The 19,574-nt window shown below is 33.8% G+C and overlaps 1 protein-coding gene across 1 annotated transcript; it reads left to right on the top strand.

Moving 5' to 3' along the window:
* Nucleotides 1–10,987: 10,987 nt before the first annotated feature.
* Nucleotides 10,988–15,838, top strand: LOC113773954 (disease resistance protein At4g27190-like). Its single transcript, XM_027318542.1, has 6 exons — nt 10,988–11,540; nt 11,649–11,733; nt 11,887–11,959; nt 12,005–13,663; nt 14,248–15,075; nt 15,764–15,838. The coding sequence occupies exons 1-6, from the start codon at nt 10,988–10,990 to the stop codon at nt 15,836–15,838; spliced, it is 3,273 nt and encodes a 1,090-aa protein (XP_027174343.1).
* The last annotated feature ends 3,736 nt before the right edge of the window (nt 15,839–19,574 follow it).

Here is a 19,574-nt window from a genome sequence, read left to right as displayed (position 1 = left end):
TCATAGCATTTAAGGTTTGGTAGGATGGAAGGTTACAAGTTCAAACCTTATCTCTCATCAATTGTCACTATATACGGCTTGCCACTTTAAGTGGTTTAAATCCATACGATTTTACCATATTCCGAACTCAATGAACAAACCTTAGGGGAGGTAAATATAATTAAATCACACAAACATATATATATATATATACATATATTGAAAGCACCAAAATGATCTGGTGATTTAGTTTTATTGGTAATATTAATGACTTTCTTCTATTTTCAAACATAAATGTAATTTTAAGTATTATTGGGGCTTTTTATACCCTACCAACCTTTAAGTTTTGTTTAGAAGTAGAATTCCTTATGGAAGGGAAATTGATTTGCAAAGGTTATAGGTTATAAATTAATTCACTTGACAAAATTTTGTGTTAAATTTTATTGACCAGGTATTAATTAAGGTCATATTCTTAAAAGTTTTGACAAACTTAGTGTATGTTAACCTTCTTAAACTTTTATAAATTCAATGTCTCATTGCACAAGATAGTTATACAAAAAACGTAGACATGGTTGAATTTAATTCAAGTGCATAAGAATCATATTTTGTTTTTCTTTTTCCGAAAAAAATGCGTCCAGAGATTGACATTATTGACATATATCTAATCTAATTCTAGATTAGTATTAATAGAATAAGTGACCCTTAATGGCTAAATTATGTTCCCAAGGTCCTTTTCCATTCTTTTTGCGGTTATTCATGTAACACGGCCTTCAAATTTCATCTTGGAAAATAAACTTGCTAAAGTAAATTTCCATCCAGAATAGAGTTTTAAAAATAGATTCCAGAGTTAGTGAAGAACAAGAGACAAACTTTAGGAGGACAACATAGAAACTGAACATGAATTGGAAAACAAAATTTATGTAAATTAATTTTACATGGAAGAAATAGGCACCAATTGTGGAGAAACAAAAGAAAAGGGAGAAAATAAAAAAAATGAAAAAGAAAGACAGATTGAATAAATCACCAATTTGATTTGGTAGTTTTGAGATTTAGGTTTTTTTTCCTGATAATACCCTTACCATATACTCCAATTACAATTAATTATGATGCGATATCGTGATACACTAATGCCGAAACAATATCAATTTTCATGTTTTAGTTTAGGAATAAAATTCTATTTAAGTAAACTTTCTTTAATAGAATTAGGCTTAGAATGGAATTATGCAATTATGAAGGAAAATCATTTATTGTAAACTAGTACTAGATTCCTTTGAATTGCTCTTAGAATATAAGATAAATAGGAAGAAAAATTCTAATCTTTTAGGAAATAAGTTAATCTCTTTGAGATACACTAAGGGAGAGCACATTTGGAATGATTTCTTTGGGTTTTTCATGTAAGGTAATACCATCTTTGAGATATATTTTGCTAAAATAAAACATTAAAATATTTTTCGGAAATAAAATTTCATTAAGACAGTTTTATACAAAAAAAAAAAATTGAATTGGAATAAATTTCAAATGTAATGACTTTTGCAAACAAAACAAGTACGAAAAGTAATTTCTTGCTACAAACTTTAGAAATTAAAAAATAAGATGAAATTCAATTTTCTTAAGTATAAGCTAACTAACTTCGACTGTTTGAATGAAAAATTCTCAATTTTATTAATTAAAAACAAAGAATTTCATTCTATAACAAATAAAAAACTCAAGCTCTAAACCTCAAGTAAAATAAAGAAATCAGTGAGAAAAATCTCTGTACACGTCTCTCTATTCTCAGTGAGTGTTTAGTTTTAACATGCTTGGTAGGATTATGAAACAATTATCAAATTTAAAATATAATTACATTTGATAGATATAAGTAACAAAAAGAGTAACATTGTCCCACAAAACAAACCAAAGACTAAAATCTAAAACAAGAATTAAACAAGTAGACTAATATAAGAATATTAATTCTTTAACCATATATTTATTTCAGAGGATGTAAAATTGCAATAAAATCTCAATCTTATAAAATTATTTCTGTTTAGGCATGTCAATATATATGATTTGGATTGGATCTCTTTGATCCAGATCCAGATCCATTAATTTTAATTAGACCCAAATCTAAATCTAGAGAACTTATGGGTCTGAAAAAGTCAATTTCCCACCGTTTCCAATGCCTAATGAGCTACCACCTGATATAAACCTATCCCAATACTCGTTATTTGCATAAGTCCCAAGCATCAACTCTTCAAAACGAGATAAGTTCCAACGAGAAAGAGAAACATTTGTTTCCTCTTGTTGTACTCAACGATATGCCCATTGTGCTCGACATCGATCGTGCTACTTAACAGGAAATCTCAAGGGAAACAAAACTGTTTGAGAGGTATCATGAGCTAGAAAAATTAACCACGTTTACAGCTTGTTCCTGCTGAAAATTTCCCACAGATTCCTAATTAATGATTAGCATGACGAAGCTTCTCTAAAACTATTGTTGTTCATACAAAAATTAATTCTCAGGTACGTTGTACATGTTGAAATGTTGCCTCAAAATTCTGTTCGTTGTTTGGATATCATGAACTCGTGTATAAGTTAGCAAGTCACAAAAATACCTAGACTCGAATCCGATGAAAAATTGACCCTTTAAGTTATTGCTGTTGTACTGGCCACCAACTTAATTGTTCCCCAGGTCAAGTCGGTTAAACTTGCCTATAAAAGAGGGGTGAGGTTTTATACTGAGGATTATCTATTCTTCCCTAACTATTAACTTTCTACCTCCTCCTTCTTTCTCTTAGGTAACTTAGGCAACCTATGCACGGTGAGCACATACCTACAGAAACGAAATCATTTTCAAGTGTAATAGGAACCCTACTCTTCAGCTTTTCTTCAATTCCTTAATTCTCTTCTTCTCTTCCTTGGTTTAATTCTATACATCAAAGCACTTCCTTCTAACAGTAAACATTATACGTCTAACCTATATCAAAATGTAAACAAGTATATGACTGGGCCTGGGGGATTGGAGGCATTTGAACACGTATATTCAATAATTTTACATGTTAACTTCATTTTTTCCTTTTGCATCTTCATATTCTTTTTTGGGATGAGATTTATCAATTCTTGGGCTAACAAATTGGGCAGAAGCATACTTTGCTTCTCTAGATTGCTTTGAATTTGTTATTTTTAAGGCTAAAGGCAATTTTTTTTTTTTTGAAGGCTAAAGGCAACTTCAATATTCTCTTGTCGGATGAATCTAACAATTGTGGGGCTAACAAATTGGCCATAAGCATTCTTTGCTTCACGAGATTGTTTTTGAGTTTTTTATTTTTGAGGATTGTGATTCTTGACTTGTACCCATTAAAGTAGTTATGGAATATCATTCCTTCACAAAGTAAAAGCGACAAGGAAAAGATGGAAAGTGATGATTACCATTCCAAAGGCCATAGGACAGAATGTTATAACTACAAAGCAAAAAAGGAATTCCTATTCCCGTTACACTAGAAAGTATCTTCTCTCCATCTAGCAGAAGATTTTATGTTACACAAGTCTATATTACACTTATGTGAATACAACAAGTATGCAGAACCAGACAGAACATAATCGTACCTTCCCTAATTCAAACAAGTGCACTTATTGTTGGTTTTTAGGACATAAATTAAGAAACAACACCTTAGTGAGCATTGCAAAAAACGGCTTATAAAAACTTGTATTGAAACTGTAAATGAGTTTGTATTATTCATTCATCAACTCACTATTTATAGTATTTACATGAAACAAACTAACATAATTTCAACTAATAATTTTCAAAAAAATGTCAACAAAACTATTTGATCCCACTTTACTCAGCAAATTCTAGCTAAAATGTTTGTTAACAAACCAACATGATCTTTGGTAAACAAATACCCAAACAACAAGACTTAATTAGCTACTAAATAAATTATTTTAGTACCAAACACAATCTAATAAAATCTACCGAGAAAGTTGGCATATCTCAACACTCCTCCTTGTCAATTTTGCTATAAATTTTGAATTGTTTGCTCAAATCATTAGACCTTGTTTTGGACAAGGTTTTTGTAAGAACCTCTGCAACTGCAAATTGGCCTTGCACTGAACTTCTTTTTTTGACTTTCAAGTTGAAGATTTGCCTTGCAACAAATCACTACTTTTGGTTTCTTACGCTAAACTCCAAATAAAAGATGGTTTTTTTATGGATCCAAATATCCTTCTCATAGGTTCAAAGTGAAACACCCTTCTACAATATTTGAATCTATACAAAAAATATGAAGTTTTGTATGGTTCTTCATAACTTTTGTCATCACTAGCAAAACCTGTAGACCCAAATCCAATAATATTATACTCTTGATAAATTTTAGGAATCAATTTGATACCTTGTGACTTATCAATGGTCTCCTCTTGAATTCTTTCAGGATCTAAATCCTTGATTTCATCATGCTTCCCTTTAAAGTTGCCAAAATCTAACTAATTCATAGTGAAACTTTTTTCTTTTCATTTTAATTGAGAGTAGTTTATTCTCGATCAAATCGTAAGTCATTATCCTTATGAAAACAGCATCAAAAAATTATATATGAATGCTGGCATTAGATCTCTGTATAAATATAATTCTGTGGCCTGTAATTTGTGCATGCATTGGTTCTTTGAATAGTGGTGGAATAAAATTTTTGTCTACCATAACCCATAGATTATTAACAACCAAATAAGTCCAAAATTTAATGACCCAAATTTGGTAAGTTTCATCACTAAAAGTTGAAGCATTTGACAAAAAGTTATTTCCTATCATGGTTTTGAACTGATAAAGGATCCTCACTCAATTTACGCACTCTTAATAAACAACACAAACCCCTAGGACATAAGTTCTTAATACAATTTTGTTGGTTTTTTAGGGCATAAACTAATAAACAACACCTTAATTAGTGTTGCAAAAAAATAGGTTTACAAAAGACTTGTATTAAAGCTGAAAATAAGCTTATTTTCTTCATTAATCAACTCACTATTTAACAAAACTACTTGATAACATAATCTTCTGCTCAGCAAATCCTAGCTAAAATATTTGTTAACAAACCAACATGATTTTTAGTTAACAAATATCTTAACAACAAGACTTATTTAACTATAAACTAAATTATTTTAGTACCAAACACAATCTAATAAAAATTGTAGAAAAAGTTGACATATCTCAACACTTATATATGTGTATTTGACAAATGCAAGAAGGGTAGAAAAGCGCGAGTGCCCCCTCCTAAGATTTTAAAAATTCTTTTATATCCCTTAAAAGATTGTTAATATTTCACATGCATTCTTATAGAAATTAGGTTTTGCCCTCCCAAAGTTTTAAAAGTTCTTTATATTCCCTTAACAAACTAAAAAGTTTATGCCAATGTAAATACTAGACTTAGTACCTGAAATTTTTTTTTTTTTACAAAAGTATAAGAGTGCCCCTTAAGCATATATCTGTATAAATTTTGTTACGAAATTCCATGCTTTGGTTCCTCCCATGTATGTGTGTATATATTAGGCGTAGATATATTGAACGATAAACATAACAAGTAAGATCTTGTTTTCACATGTTAATTCAAAGTTTGGCTTTTGCATCTTCAATATTCTTTTGTAGGATGAGATCTAGTCATCGTTGGGCTAACGAATTTCGCAGACCTATAACCGAATACACCATGGGCAATTGATTCGACGTTGCAGAATTCCCACCAATAGTAGGGAGTCTACCTAGACGTTAATATTTGTAATTCCCCTCTGATCACATAATCGGAGTCCTATCAAGAGAGCCAATGCCTTAGCCTGGATACTGGATGCCTCGCCGAAGAAAGCTGAGAAACCTACCAAGGGGCGCCCTACCGCGTCCCGTATAACTCCGCCTCCACTAGAAGTCCCAGGATTACCTTTGGAACATCCATCAGTATTCAAAGTGAAATAATCCTCCCCCTCTCCTGGTTTCCATTGAACGAGTTTGAAGCCAAACTTCCGTTTTGTTTGATGGGACCAGTCATATAACTGCGTAAATGACTGACATCTAATATTCTCTTTAAAATGGCCTTCAATTAGCAGTTTAGTCTCCAAAAAGATTGCCTGACAGATAGAAGTAGTGTGCGGTATAATTGCTTCGAAGATTGCTTTATTCCGAGCTTTCCAAATATGCCAACATATAAGGCTTGGAAGAGTATAATATATGACCTTCTGCCTCTCCGAAGCAGGGGAGGACAACCACCAAGAGGCTAGATGAGCTCGAACAGATGAGCCTAAGCTAATGCCACACAGCCCTCCGAAGTATGCCCAAACCTCCTTGGCAACCTGGCCCATTAAGAAAACATGCTCAAACGTTTCAACCAACTCGTACGGACAACACCAACACTTGGAAGGACCATGAATTCTGGGATGCAGAAGCAATCTTTAACATAATTGTCTTGAATTTTGTTTTTTCAGGCTTTGATTCTTGACTTGTCCCCATAATATTGCTCGTGTAAGTTTATAAATTATCTCCATTAGAATAGCAAAATTTATGGGAAAAAGAATAAAAGTTATGGTTACCATTGTAAGGAATAGTGTAATAACTACTAATAAAAAATGGGATTTCCATGTCCAGGTGCATTAGCAAGGTATCATACCTATCCTCTATAAATTTGCCTTGATGTTGATTGCAGTTTCTCAACTTTCTCACCTATGAATTTTTTATCCCTCATTTTACCTATTCATGACTTCATTTATATCTCTCAGCAATTGTTTGTTGGAATTATCACCGTGGTTTTTCAATCAATCCAACAAAAAGAGGTATGTGTTTATCATTTTCAATTTCTCTTTCGGCTCAGCACTTAAATATGTTTTTTTCTTTTGTTTTTGCGTGGGCATGTAAGCACAAATCATAATCATATTTTTGCATAATTTGTCATAATATCCATGCATTTTTTAAGTAGAAGTATAAGAACAAGAAAAAACAGCTATGGCCCTCTTCTAGCACCAGGATTAAATGGTAAGTTTTCCAATTAAATATTAACTTTAGCTATAAAACTAATAAGTTTTGTTATGATGGTGGTAAGACATAAACATTATAACTACAAAGTACTAATTTTTTTTAACTAATGATTATTTACTTAACTGCAGTCACCACTTATTTAACAAAATTAAACGGATATTATGCTACTTCAACCAATTGATGCCAGTGATAATAAAACATAAGGATACCCACATTGATCCATCATACATTAATAACCAACAGGTACATGTGTCGTTAAAACACGTATGCCATGAGAAGCTCATTCGGAGGCTGATAATAATGATAATGATAATAATAATAATAATAATAATAATAATAATAATAATAATAATAATAATAATAATAATAATAATAATAATAATAATAATAATAATAAATTAATAATAATAATAATAATAATAAATTAATAATAATAATAATAATAATAATAATAATAATAATAATAATAATAATAATAATAATAATAATAATAATAACTCACAATTATTTGTATACCAATCCTCAATATAATACTGGCCGACAAATACATGCGTCGTTATGAATGTATTTAATTGATGAGTATGCCATAACCTCCTCGGATCTAGGGGCGGATGGTCGCTTCTGGAGTGAAATAGCTCTCCTTGTTAAAGTTCGGACTCTTTTGCATTTAGATAGGTTGTCAACTCCGTACGTGAGGGTATGTTCGGTTTCAGGGTAGGTTAGTCACACGGTCTCTGTAATTTCTCTTTTCTGTGTTAATAAAGATCAGATTTATTTTTAAAAAAAAAAAAAAAAATTGATGAGTATGCCATAAGAAGATCATTGGGATAAGGATATGAGCTATGTTATCAGACTCGGATCGGATATCGACTCGGTAGAGTTCAGGGGTCAGGGGTCAATGGGTTCGACCGGGTTCAACCGGGGTCGAATCGGATGACGTCATAAATATATATTAATTATATATAATTAAAATAATATATACAAAATCCCTTTAAATTGGTGGTGTACAACTTTATATACATATTTGATGAGTTAGAATTTAATCCAAAAAGAATGCACTTAAAAGTTATAGGTAAATTTGTAGTTTAAAAAAATATAATGGGTGGATTTTATACTTCTTAAAATAATATAGGGTCAAAATGAAATTATTAGAAAATTTTGGGAACAACCTAACCTAGCACTTAGCCGCCGCCCAGTTCCTTTGTTTTTCACTTTATCCTGATTCCTTCTTCTCCTTCCCATTCACTATTACTCTTTTCGCTTGGTCGCTGGGGTTTCCTTTTCCTTAACCATTTCAGTTGTGTTAGCCCTGAGATTGATGGAGTAAAAGGTGTCATCTTAGCGAAGTCATAGAGGTTCAATCAAAAACGTAGACCTGATAGAATTCCCAACACTACCTAACTTCTCGTCCGTCTTTGGCTTTACTTTTACTGATCCAGTAAGAAGGAATTCTTTTCCTGAGCAAAGCTTTATCCGCAGCTTTATCCCCAAGCCAAGTTCTTTTGACTTCTTAGTGGGACTTCAGACTTGGCTCCCTGGGAGCTTTAGCTAGTGCCCGTACTAAAACTAAGAGGAATCGCCTTTGATAGTTCTAAGCTTGGCTAAGTGCTACTCCAGTTCAGGCGCTTGTCCTTTATCCCCACAAATCAAATACACAAGAAAACTCTCTTTATTTTTGTTATTTTCCTTTTTCCCTCATCTCTCTTTTCTTCCCTTCTTTGCTCAATTCTTTTTTTTTCCCTCCTATTTGATTTCAAATATTTCAAGAACTAAGTTGCAGGAAATCAAGTTAGAAAATTTAGGGAATGCATTTTTTCTCTTAATCTGGGTTGTTACTTCACTTCTCTTGGAACTGGTCAATGATCAAAAGATGGAAAAAAAACGGGAAGAAGCAGCCATAGAAGCAAGGATGAAGTAACATCAGAAAGAAACAAGAAGAAAACCGGGATCTTTCCGGTTCTAGCGGTTCCCGGTCAAACCCGAGTTTTGACCGGGTTTGACCGATTCTTAGACTAGCGGGTTTTCAAAGAGACTCGGACCGGATACCTCGCCGGTTCCCGGTTCAATCGGTCGGACCGGCCGGTCCGGTCCGAGTTTAAAAACACAGGATATGAGTACAGGAAAAGATATATAGAATTCATATGTTACTATTCACATGGCTTCAACTTTCAACTGCTTGCCTTGGGGACTTTTTAATAATTTGATAGAGTTATTTGAGTCTTTTGTGGAACAATGGACTGCTTGGTACATAGGCATTTTCGTAAATTCATTTTTTACCCATAGGTGTAGAAAAACATAGTGCTGATTAAGATTTTAGCCATTAATGCATATTAAGCTCTTGAGATTCTTTCTTTTAAAATTTGTAAATAACTGAGAAGGCCACTAAATTTCTAAATTCCTACAAACGATTTTGGCTTTGTGCAGTTTGGGAATTTTTTTAGTGTAGCTTAGGATTCAAGTTTTGTTTTAAAAAAAGAAAGTTGTGAACAAAGAATTGGACAATTGAGGGGTGAGTAAAGAAAGGAAATTTGGAGAAATTGCGCTCGCAATTTCTGGAGTTAACATGTGGTTGGAGAAGCTCATTTGAAAAATAATGTGCTGCAGGAAGTTGAAGCAATCGTGTTCCAGAAAGTTGGATGCACCAAATCTTAAGAAAGTTAAAGTGGTAGAGAATGAAGCCATTCTCATGGATTTAAAGGTACATATACCCTAATTCTTTTAATTCCAGCTTTTAATTTTGTGTCTAACTTCACAATATTTTAGTTTCCCTAAGAGTTGAGAATTTACATTTTCTTTAATTATTCTGATATGTACTTCACAGGATGGAGAGACTCTTTTTGAGGCATTCAATTCTATTATTGGTACAGAGATAAGAGACAAAAAGAGTTGTCTGGATATTAAGGTACACACATGTCATAGGCTTCCAAACTCTGCTGTTTTGTTTCTTTTAGTTCAATCTCGTATATTTTTACTTTTTTTTTCCTTTTGTGAGGGAAGGGTGGGTGAGGAGGTACCAGAGGATGGTGATTTTGATTTTCAATGTGCATTATGTATACTTTTTAATTATATGAATGAATCAATGATATATTTACATGAGAATCGAATCTAGTTTGACTTGTTTAAATGATTAGGACCCTGAACAGTTTTAATCAGATATACACACTTAATTATATCCACTTTCAATCAACTTTAGTTTGATTTACATTTGTTCTATCCTATATTTTTCTATATATAAAACATAAGGTGGGGGTTTGATATTAAAATTTTGTGTCATCTTTTGATTTTTCAATTTTACCCTCACAAAAGTAAAGGTTTACTAAAGACAACTACTTAAGTTTAGTAATTTTTAATAACTTCCACTTCCAGTAACTTCTGTTTTTTTTTTTTGCCTAAAAAAGTATAACTTCTTTTTTTCCCCAAAAAAAGCCTAATAACTACCCTTGGTTTTAACAAAAATAACTAAACTACTTTTTCTTAATTTTCACATGCATAGGGTGTACTTTTCCTACTAGTACAAATATATATAAGCATCATTAATACTTGCCTTTTCAGTTTTCTTTCATATATGTTCACACACGTTATGGAGGCTAACATACTCGGTAAAGCGGTATTTTTATCCCTAAGATTGTATATTCATAATATTTCGTCAGTTGTTGGACATATGAAAACTTACATTTTTGTCAAATAGTTGAAAATGTAATATAACTTTGCACCAAACTGTACCTCATGTATTTTCCAAAATAGTTCTAGAAAATTCCAAAATAATCTATGCTAAAAAAAATATTTGTTGGTGAGAAAGGTTTCTAAGTTACTTGTATCCTTTACGTTTGCTTTTCCAAAATCATTTCATTAAATTTACTTCAATGAGCTAACATTGTTTTTCTGCCTTTGTACTTGTACTCTTTCGTAATTATCATTACCCTAATTATGTATCTTTGAAGTTTTTTCATATTTTTCATGCAATTCATTAGATCCCTTTTCTCTATTTTTCAAATAACACAGTAATAGAAATTTGAACAGAATTTTGCAATAATGGCCATCCAAGAAATTGTCAATTCAATTCTGGGAACAATTGTAGAGAAGTGTGTCGATCCAATTTGGCGTCAATTTCAGTACTTGATTTTCTACAAAAGCAACGTTCAAACTCTGAGCGATGACATCAAAATACTTGAGCTAAAGGAAGCTGAGATGCAACAATTGGTACGTCAAGCAAAAGACAATGCTGAAGAAATTAAACCAACTGTTGTTGATTGGCTGAAACGAGTTGAGGATGTCAAGAAAGATGCATATACTATTTCTGAGGGTATGGAGACTGCTAAGGTGAATTGCTTTAATATTGTTAGGCTTCCGAATTTGAAGTCACGCTATTTGCTAGGCCGACGTGCGGCGAAAAGAATGAGTGTTCTTGAAAAGCTTTTAGGAAAGGGGAATTTTGATAAAGTTGGAAGCATTGCCCCATTAGACAAAATGCGTTTTAGTGTATCAACCCCATCCTTAGAGGAAGGCTTAGTTTCTAGGATGTCAACAAAGAAGGAAGTGATGGAAGCTTTAAATCAGGAGAAAACAAGCCTAGTGGCGATTTGTGGTATGGCCGGCGTAGGCAAGACTACTTTGGTGAACCAAATAGCCGATTAGGTTAAGTTTGAGAAATTGTTTGATGACATCACCATGGCTACGGTGTCTCAATCTCCAGACATGAGGAATGTCCAAAATCAACTTGCTGAGCAGTTAGGGCTGACAATATCTGAGCAAACTAATTGTTTAAGAGCTGAAAGAATGTATAAGAGACTAACCAATAGTGATAAAAGAACTCTTGTTATATTGGATGACATTTGGAAAGAAGTTGATTTTTAGATTCTGGGAATTCCCGTCAAAGGTGAATGCAAGAGCTTAAAAGTAATATTGACATCTGGGCTCTCTGATGTGTGTAGTATTATGGGAGCTGAAATTATTGTGGTCAATATGTTGCCTGAGGAAGAAGCATGCAAGCTTTTTAAAGAGAAGGCATGAATTTCTGATGATTTCATTTTGAATGATGTTGTGAAACAGGTTGAAGGGGAATGCAAAGGTTTACCTCTTGCAATCGTTGTTGTTGCTAGGGCATTAAGGAGCAATCATACACTAGAATCCTGGAATCGTGCCCTTCGACAACTAAGAAAGGACAGAATGGGAAACCTAAAAGGAGTTCAAGATTTGGTGTTTTCACGAATTGAATTGAGCTATAATCATTTGGAAACTGCTGAAGCTAAGTACCTACTTTTGCTTTGTAGTTTATTTCCAGAGGATCATAGTATTCCAATCGAAGACTTGGTTAGGTATGGACAAGGGCTACAGCTGTTCCAAGATACGGAGACATTGAGAGATGCAAGAGACAAAGTAGACATGCTGGTTGATGAGTTAGAAAGCTCCTATTTGTTGCTAAATGATGGTGAAAAAGAAGACTATGTAAAATTACATGATGTTGTGCGAGAGGTTTGCTTGTCAATTGCATCAAAAGCAGAGCATGAGTTTTTAGTGAGCAATGCTGGAGTGGGAGAAAAGAATTCATACACGGCAATTTCACTAATATCGCAAGATTCCAATCATAATCTACTTCCATTTTGCAAGGTATATCCAAGGCTTATGCTATTGCGTTTGGTATTCCAATTCGATTGGCCATTCGAATTAGGGAAATTGGACCTGCCAAAAGATTCTTTCTTAGGAATGCAAGCTCTCAAGGTCATGGATTTAAACTTCTTCCATATAGAATTTGCAGTATCATGGCCTAGCCAAATGTTAAGGAGTCTTCGGACACTGTGCCTGGATAGTTGTTACTTGGGCGCTGGAATGTCATCAATGCTTGGACAGATGATGCAATTGGAAACTTTGAGCCTCTTTGCATCCGAAATTCAGGATGATCGGTTTCCAGCTAAAATTACTTGGCCGAGCAATTTAAAGTTGTTGGATTTGCGGGTTGAAAATAGCCTCCACCCCTTGCCTGTTGGTATCTTGTCGAGCTTGAAGAAACTAGAAGAATTGTATTTGGGGTTTCATTGTCAGTTGCAGCTAGGGAGAGATAAAGAAGAGGAAAGAGGATGCCTTAAAGAAATCTCATCAATCTCTAACCTCACATGTCTCCAAATTGATTTATGTGACCTTAACCTCCTACTTCTACTATTGCAGGAATTTGATACTCAGAAACTGTCAAGATTTCATATTATAGTAGGTAAGTATGGAAGAAAATCGTTAGATCTCAGCAGAAACTACCAATTTCAGAATAGCTTCGAACTTTATTTCTCTCATGACGAACCATTGGATGATTTGTCTAGCGCTGAAGCATTGAAACAAATGTTTGATCCTAAAGTTACTAGCATTATCAAGAGAGCTGAGAATCTCACTTTGGATCTTTCTGGATCATCATGCTTGAGAAATATTGTGCCTCACTTGGGTGGAAATGGATTTATCTACTTGAAAAAGCTTGATCTGATCAAAGGACAATATGAATGTCTCATTGATTCTGCCGCCAATCCTATTGCTCGACATGTTTTTGAAAATTTGGTGTCCATGAAGTTAAGAGATCTGAAGTTGAACAAAATATGGTATGGATTTCTTCCACCTTGGTGCTTCAGTCAACTCCAAGAGGTGGAACTTAATTATGTAAGTGCTTTGGAGTTTTTGTGGAAGGGGCCAATCGAACCTCCATCATTTTGCAACCTCAAATCTATTGAGGTAAGAAACTGTGCTCAAATTACAACTCTCTTCTCACAATCAACAATGAAATGTCTAATGAAACTCTAGAAGTTAGTAGCTTATGACTGTAAAAATTTGGAGAGCATTGTTTTGAGGGAGGAAAGTTTGAAAGAGGAAGTACTTGAGCTACCCCAACTCAAAGTCTTGACACTTAAGTGGACAAACTTGATGGGCTTCGGCTCCAAAGATAATAAAGCCGGGGTTTTTTTTTTACCAGGTATCTCCTCTCTTATCTATTTGTGTAATAATTATATGATATAGTTGAATTCTGGTAAACACTAAAAATACGCTCGAGTACTTTCTTTTACAATATGTTAATTATATTTTCAAAATCAATGTTTCATCAGTTACATTTTAGGCCTTCATCATTAACGAAAATTGGGTTTTTGGTGCTAGTAAAGGTCATAATCGACAAATTAGTTTTTTTGTTAAAGATTCTTTGACACACGAACACACCCATCTATGCATAACGACAGGTAATCCAAACACTACTGTAACTGCATTTTGCGTTTTGTAATCAACATCATGGGGTGGGCTACGCTAAGTTTTACCAGATTTTCCAGGTTTCACTCCCTGGCTTGAAAATACTAGAGATAAATAGTCCTGGTGATGGCCCCGAACTACTAATAGGAGGTAAAATGGCTAGCAAGTCTCTTGACAACTTAAAATCTATGCATCTCTACCATGGTGACTCTATCCGATGCATTGCCAAAGCTGATACTGTTTCACTGTTACAAAACTTGCAAACACTTGAGCGGTGGTGGGGTAATATGGAATTCCTTATTGACTTTGAGGGTCTAAAAGTTCCTAATATGCTATCAAAAATGGGACTTGAAATTCTTCCCAAATTAGAGTCACTGAACTTATTTGCCTGTCCAAGGCTAACCCATATTTGGAGGAATTTTCCTAAAGGGGTTCGAATATTCCAAAGTTTAAGAAGTATACGTGTAGACTATTGCCCTTTAAACTATTTGTTTCATCCTCCTAGTGTGGCTACCATGCTCATAAGTCTTGAGGAACTGAAAGTTCGTAGGTGCTCGAAAATGTGTGGAGTTATAGGTGAGGAAGATGAAGAGGTCAGCCAAGAAGATAATGCTCAGCAACATGATGCTAGAAAACATGGAGAAATTGCACAGGAAAGAATCAGCAAGGAGTTCGTGTTTCTTAAATTAAACTCTTTGTGGTTGGAAGATCTTGAGAATCTTCGAAGCTTTGGTGGCAGTCACTGGGAGGATTATGAGTTTAAATTTCCCCTACTCTCTAAATTGTTCATAATGAGTTGCCCAAAGTTGAAGAAATTGTGTTCCGGAAATTTGGATGCCTCATTGCTTAAGGAAGTCCAAACAACGCCGAGAGCTATAGAGAATTTTGAAGCTCCTGTGGATTTAAAGGTACTAATATCTAACTCTATTTTCAACCAACCCTTTTAATTTTGTCTCACTTCACTAGACTTAGTTTCCCTAAGGGTCGAGAATGTATATTTTGAATAATTATTTCTAAGCACATTTGTCTCACTTCACTAAATTTAGTTTCCTAAGTGTCGCAAATGTATATTTTGAATAATTATTTCTGAGCATATTTTACAGGATACAAAGATTTGTCCTCATTATTAATAGAAAAAGAATCTATGATGGAGTTGTTTGAATGGACGTTAAGGTATATCTTTCTATATTCTCACAAACTTTATATATTCCCTTTCTTCTAATTTTATCTTTATATCTTTTTCTTTTTCCCGTTTGCTTTGGGGGGAATGGAGGTTATTATTACAAGCCGCTGAATTTATGCTCTTGATCTATATGAGTGAATCAGTGAATGATATCATATGACAATAGAATCTAATTGATTAGAACACAATATTATCCTAAGGCGAAAATTTAGAAGTTTTGAAATTAATATGGTTTTTTTTTTGAGTTAATATGGTTTGATGTTTCCAAATATTTAGGTAAACTATTGAACAGATTTTCACGTCACATACATATTTGATGATACTTACTATCAATGAACTATACTTCTATACACATTGAGTTCGCATTGTTGGTTTTCTTATTAGCTTCTTTGATCTTAATATTACTATTGCAGATAAAGCTAATGCTGTTCAATCCTGTTTTCCTTGTAGTTTTGCATATATTAGTTGTAGTGTACATATTTTTATGAAATATTTCTTCTTTTACATTTTTTTTAAAAAAATACCACTATGAAAAAATGTAAATCTTTATATTTCAACTTTCAAAGCTCCAATCTCTTCAAAGATATAAAAGTGAATATTCCATGTAGGAGTTGCCAAAAAAAAAATCTTAAAATAGAGACAACAAAAGTAAATTAGAGCTACACAAGTCTGAGTGACAAATTGATACAGAAAATTCCAATGTATAAAAATGTACATTTGTTTTGTACATTGTCAAGTTACAATATTCATGCTTTTGTTCTTTTTTTTCCAAAAAATAATGTAGGAGTCATCAAGTTGATCGAGTAATATGGATCCAGTTACTACGATCTTGGCTGGCGGACAAGGCTCTCGGATAGGGATGGAGATCTTAGTTGGGTTAATACAATAAGTGTGGAACTTATGTAAGCATTATGTTTTGGCATTGATTTTCAAATAATAAATGTATTATATGTATTGTATTATAATAAGTGTGGATAGCTTACTGCAATAGAACACTAGCCATTCGAAAGCATCAATGATGGCATATTAGAGCTTTAGACTCCCATAAAGAAGGCATTCAAAACAGGTGCCCACATATGGATGACATTTGACCACAATTAGGCCAAAGCCATTTTGAGCCACAAATGAACCAAAAATGTGTATGAAGCTTCTAAATACATATAAAACCCAAAGGTCACCAATACTATGGATAAGGGGCACGGACGGTTTTGGCCATTTTCAACTGTGCGTAATTTTCTTTGTATATCGCGTAACTTTTTTTGCACATCACGTAACTTTAAAGTAAATTTTTGTGGGACCCACACATGACGTGGAAATTGAGTTACAACTTGTGATCTCAGCCGCACAAATTTTTGAGGCCAGATCATGGCCATTAACTGTTCAGGGACGGTCATACTGCCCCATTTCCCCAACACTATATTGACTTTGAACAGGCATATGTCCCGTCAATGAAGTACGTCCAAAACTTTTTTGGTGCTCGCTCTTGACTCTCCAACTGCGAATGCAGTACCAACCAATGATCAGCACCTCAGACAAAAATGGTTTGGTACATGCTCAAACAGCCAGCAGAAAAGAATAGTTCTAAACCAAAAAGAAATCCACTGTCATCTTTGAACACCAAGGTTCATTCTCAAATCTCCTGTCAAATATTCAAGCCCTACACTGTGCATCAAAAATTATAATCAAGCAACCAACCAAAGGAGCCCACTCGGAAAACGTGGAATGGTAAGCCTTCTTGTACAGTCTTTCTATGTGGTGAATTACCCCCCTCATCTATAAGCTAAAGCCACATAAAAGAAAGAAATTACTTATCGAAGACTCCCCCTGACATGTATGCTGGACTCCTTTCAATACAAAGAGCACATGACGCATCTATTAAGAGTGGTGCCAAACATTAACAGCGAACCTGTGCTTACCCTGACACTAGTGGTCATTTACGGCCATATCTAGAAACTTCAACTGTCAAACAGGAAAAGGAAATATTATTTTTTAAAAAAATTAAAAGTTCACAACCTGTTTACGAAAAGCAACAATGCACCTTACAACTAGTTGCAGTAGTCAAGCTTTTACGACATTAATGTTTACCCTCCCAGGGAGTGGTGAATGGTAGAAATAATCACTCTTTTGAAAGTCTCATTACCAAAATTACAACAAAACGGGAACATCTTATTTCAAACTTTTTATAGAAGCACCACCCAGAAATCTTCAAATAGGAACAGAAATTTTACGCATCATTAAGATATCATGACCAGTTTTTCCAAACAAGCTCCACGGCACCCTCAACATCAAGTTTACTACAAGCCTAGGTTCTGCTATTTTCATCAAACTAACTTTGATAGTCAACTCAAGAAAGAAATAAAACATTTACAGTATGTGAATGATATAATGAGCATATAAATTTTGGCCACCGAACGTGAGGACAGCTTATCGACTATCTTCCCCATTTTCAAAAGAATACCAAGCAAAACACATTTACGCAAGGGCATTATTAAGCATCACACCTATGAAAAACCATTGTGTTCCCATATTTGACAGAACTTTCTTTTCTTTCCTACTTTTTTTTGATTTGTTTTGTTTAGTTTTGTTTCTGTCCTTTTTGTCTTTAGCTATAGTAGAGGAAGGGAAGGGGAGAATTCATGGCAACAATTCTCCATGTCAAAAACGTTCACACCATATGTAGCACCTTCAGGAGATGATCAACAGAAACAGACACAATGCTTCTATCATGTCCAACTTAGATCAACAAAAACACGGAAAAAAAATAGCCACGCTGTAATTGTACATTCACGAAAACAACCAAAAACAACTTAGAGTGCGTAATGGATATAAACTATTAGTGTGTTTGAATAGTAGATTATTTGGGATAATTTTTAAAAATACTGTAGCACTTTTTTGATATGATGTATATGAGGCCAAAAGGTGGATGAAAAATGTGTTGATGATGCAAGCAAATAAATTTTGACAAAATAATTCACTATCCAAATAAACCATATACTATAATGCATCAAATTCAAAAATCAAGAATGGCTAAGATACAGAGTTTGAAAGTTGGAACAACTCTTAACTTCTTGATAGGCTTTTTGAAGACCTTCAAGGTCAACTAATCAAGATTTTTTACATCCACTTTTAGACAATAATGAAGTTAGTTTTCAGCCTAAAGGTAAGCTTGTAGTTAAGCTTGCTTACACAATTTGCAAGAACCGATGAATGCAGCGTTCTTAGACAATTAAGAGACTCCAATTAGTTAGTAGACTTTAAATGAGTATTAGGTGACATAAAACTTGTCATATACAATTAAAGCACTAGGAGGGCTAGAATTAGACCAGAAAAGGACTTCTTGATTATTTAACTAACTCGATGGTGGAATTTTTCCAAAATGACTTCAATTGCTTCAGTCTAAAGCTTACATTTAAAAAGAAGTTTATTCTTCTTTATCTACAGGCTACCTGACTCTCAGGTTAGAGACAAGAAGCAGTCCGATTTTAACATCACAGGCTGCTATAGTGCATTCTATAGAATCATGTCATTCCAAGGTCTAAAGCTCACATGGTGTACTTGAGACCACGAAACAAAGACTCCAAAACAACTCAACAAATGATTAGAAAAGTATATTACAGATAAAAGGGAGAAAAAAAAAGAAAAACTTAAAAACTCTGGAATTCGGCCTTCGCTTAATTATATTTTATCCCCTTACTAAGTACCATAATAAACAACGGTGGGTAAGGTCCTGCTTTGTCAAACACTTGAAAACATTACAATGATAAGTAGGCAAGTTAAAAGCAAAGTAGTAAGACAAACTTTACCAATTGCATGGGCATAAACCGGAAAAGATAATAGGCTGATAAAAAGAGTGTTATTTGCAAACAAGTTAAATTGCTAGGACAAGGGAAATTCCCACAGCACAGTAATTCATGTTTCACCAGTCACTGATAATAATGACAGGAAACAGAAAATGGAACAAAATACTGCATATATCACTGTGAATCGACCTTTTCTGCTGCAATCTTCAACTTCTTGCCAGCCATTGAAGGAAGAAAAGAATATGACAAGAGCATAGCACTACGGTTATTATGATCCTTGCACTCCATGAACTTGAATGATTACCATGATTAATACCTACAAGAAAATTATCAAGATTCAAAAAACCAAGCCCATTGAGCTTCACAAAGAAATTTCTGCAACAAAACTGTAATCCTCGGTGAACCTAAACTTAGAGGGAGAGAG

Source organism: Coffea eugenioides, chromosome 6 (genome assembly GCF_003713205.1).
Source record: "Coffea eugenioides isolate CCC68of chromosome 6, Ceug_1.0, whole genome shotgun sequence".
Classification (NCBI taxonomy): Eukaryota; Viridiplantae; Streptophyta; class Magnoliopsida; order Gentianales; family Rubiaceae; genus Coffea; species Coffea eugenioides.
The sequence above is the reverse complement of the archived record's forward strand: the minus strand, read 5'-3'. Positions and strand labels throughout refer to the sequence as shown.

Coding starts and splice junctions, on each gene's coding strand:
- LOC113773954 (XM_027318542.1), top strand. CDS start 10,988: ATGGCCATCCAAGAAATTGTCAATTCAATTCTGGGAACAATTGTAGAG. Junction 11,541..11,648: donor AAGCCTAGTGGCGATTTGTG/GTATGGCCGGCG, acceptor CTCAATCTCCAG/ACATGAGGAATGTCCAAAAT. Junction 15,076..15,763: donor AAGCTCCTGTGGATTTAAAG/GTACTAATATCT, acceptor TTACTATTGCAG/ATAAAGCTAATGCTGTTCAA.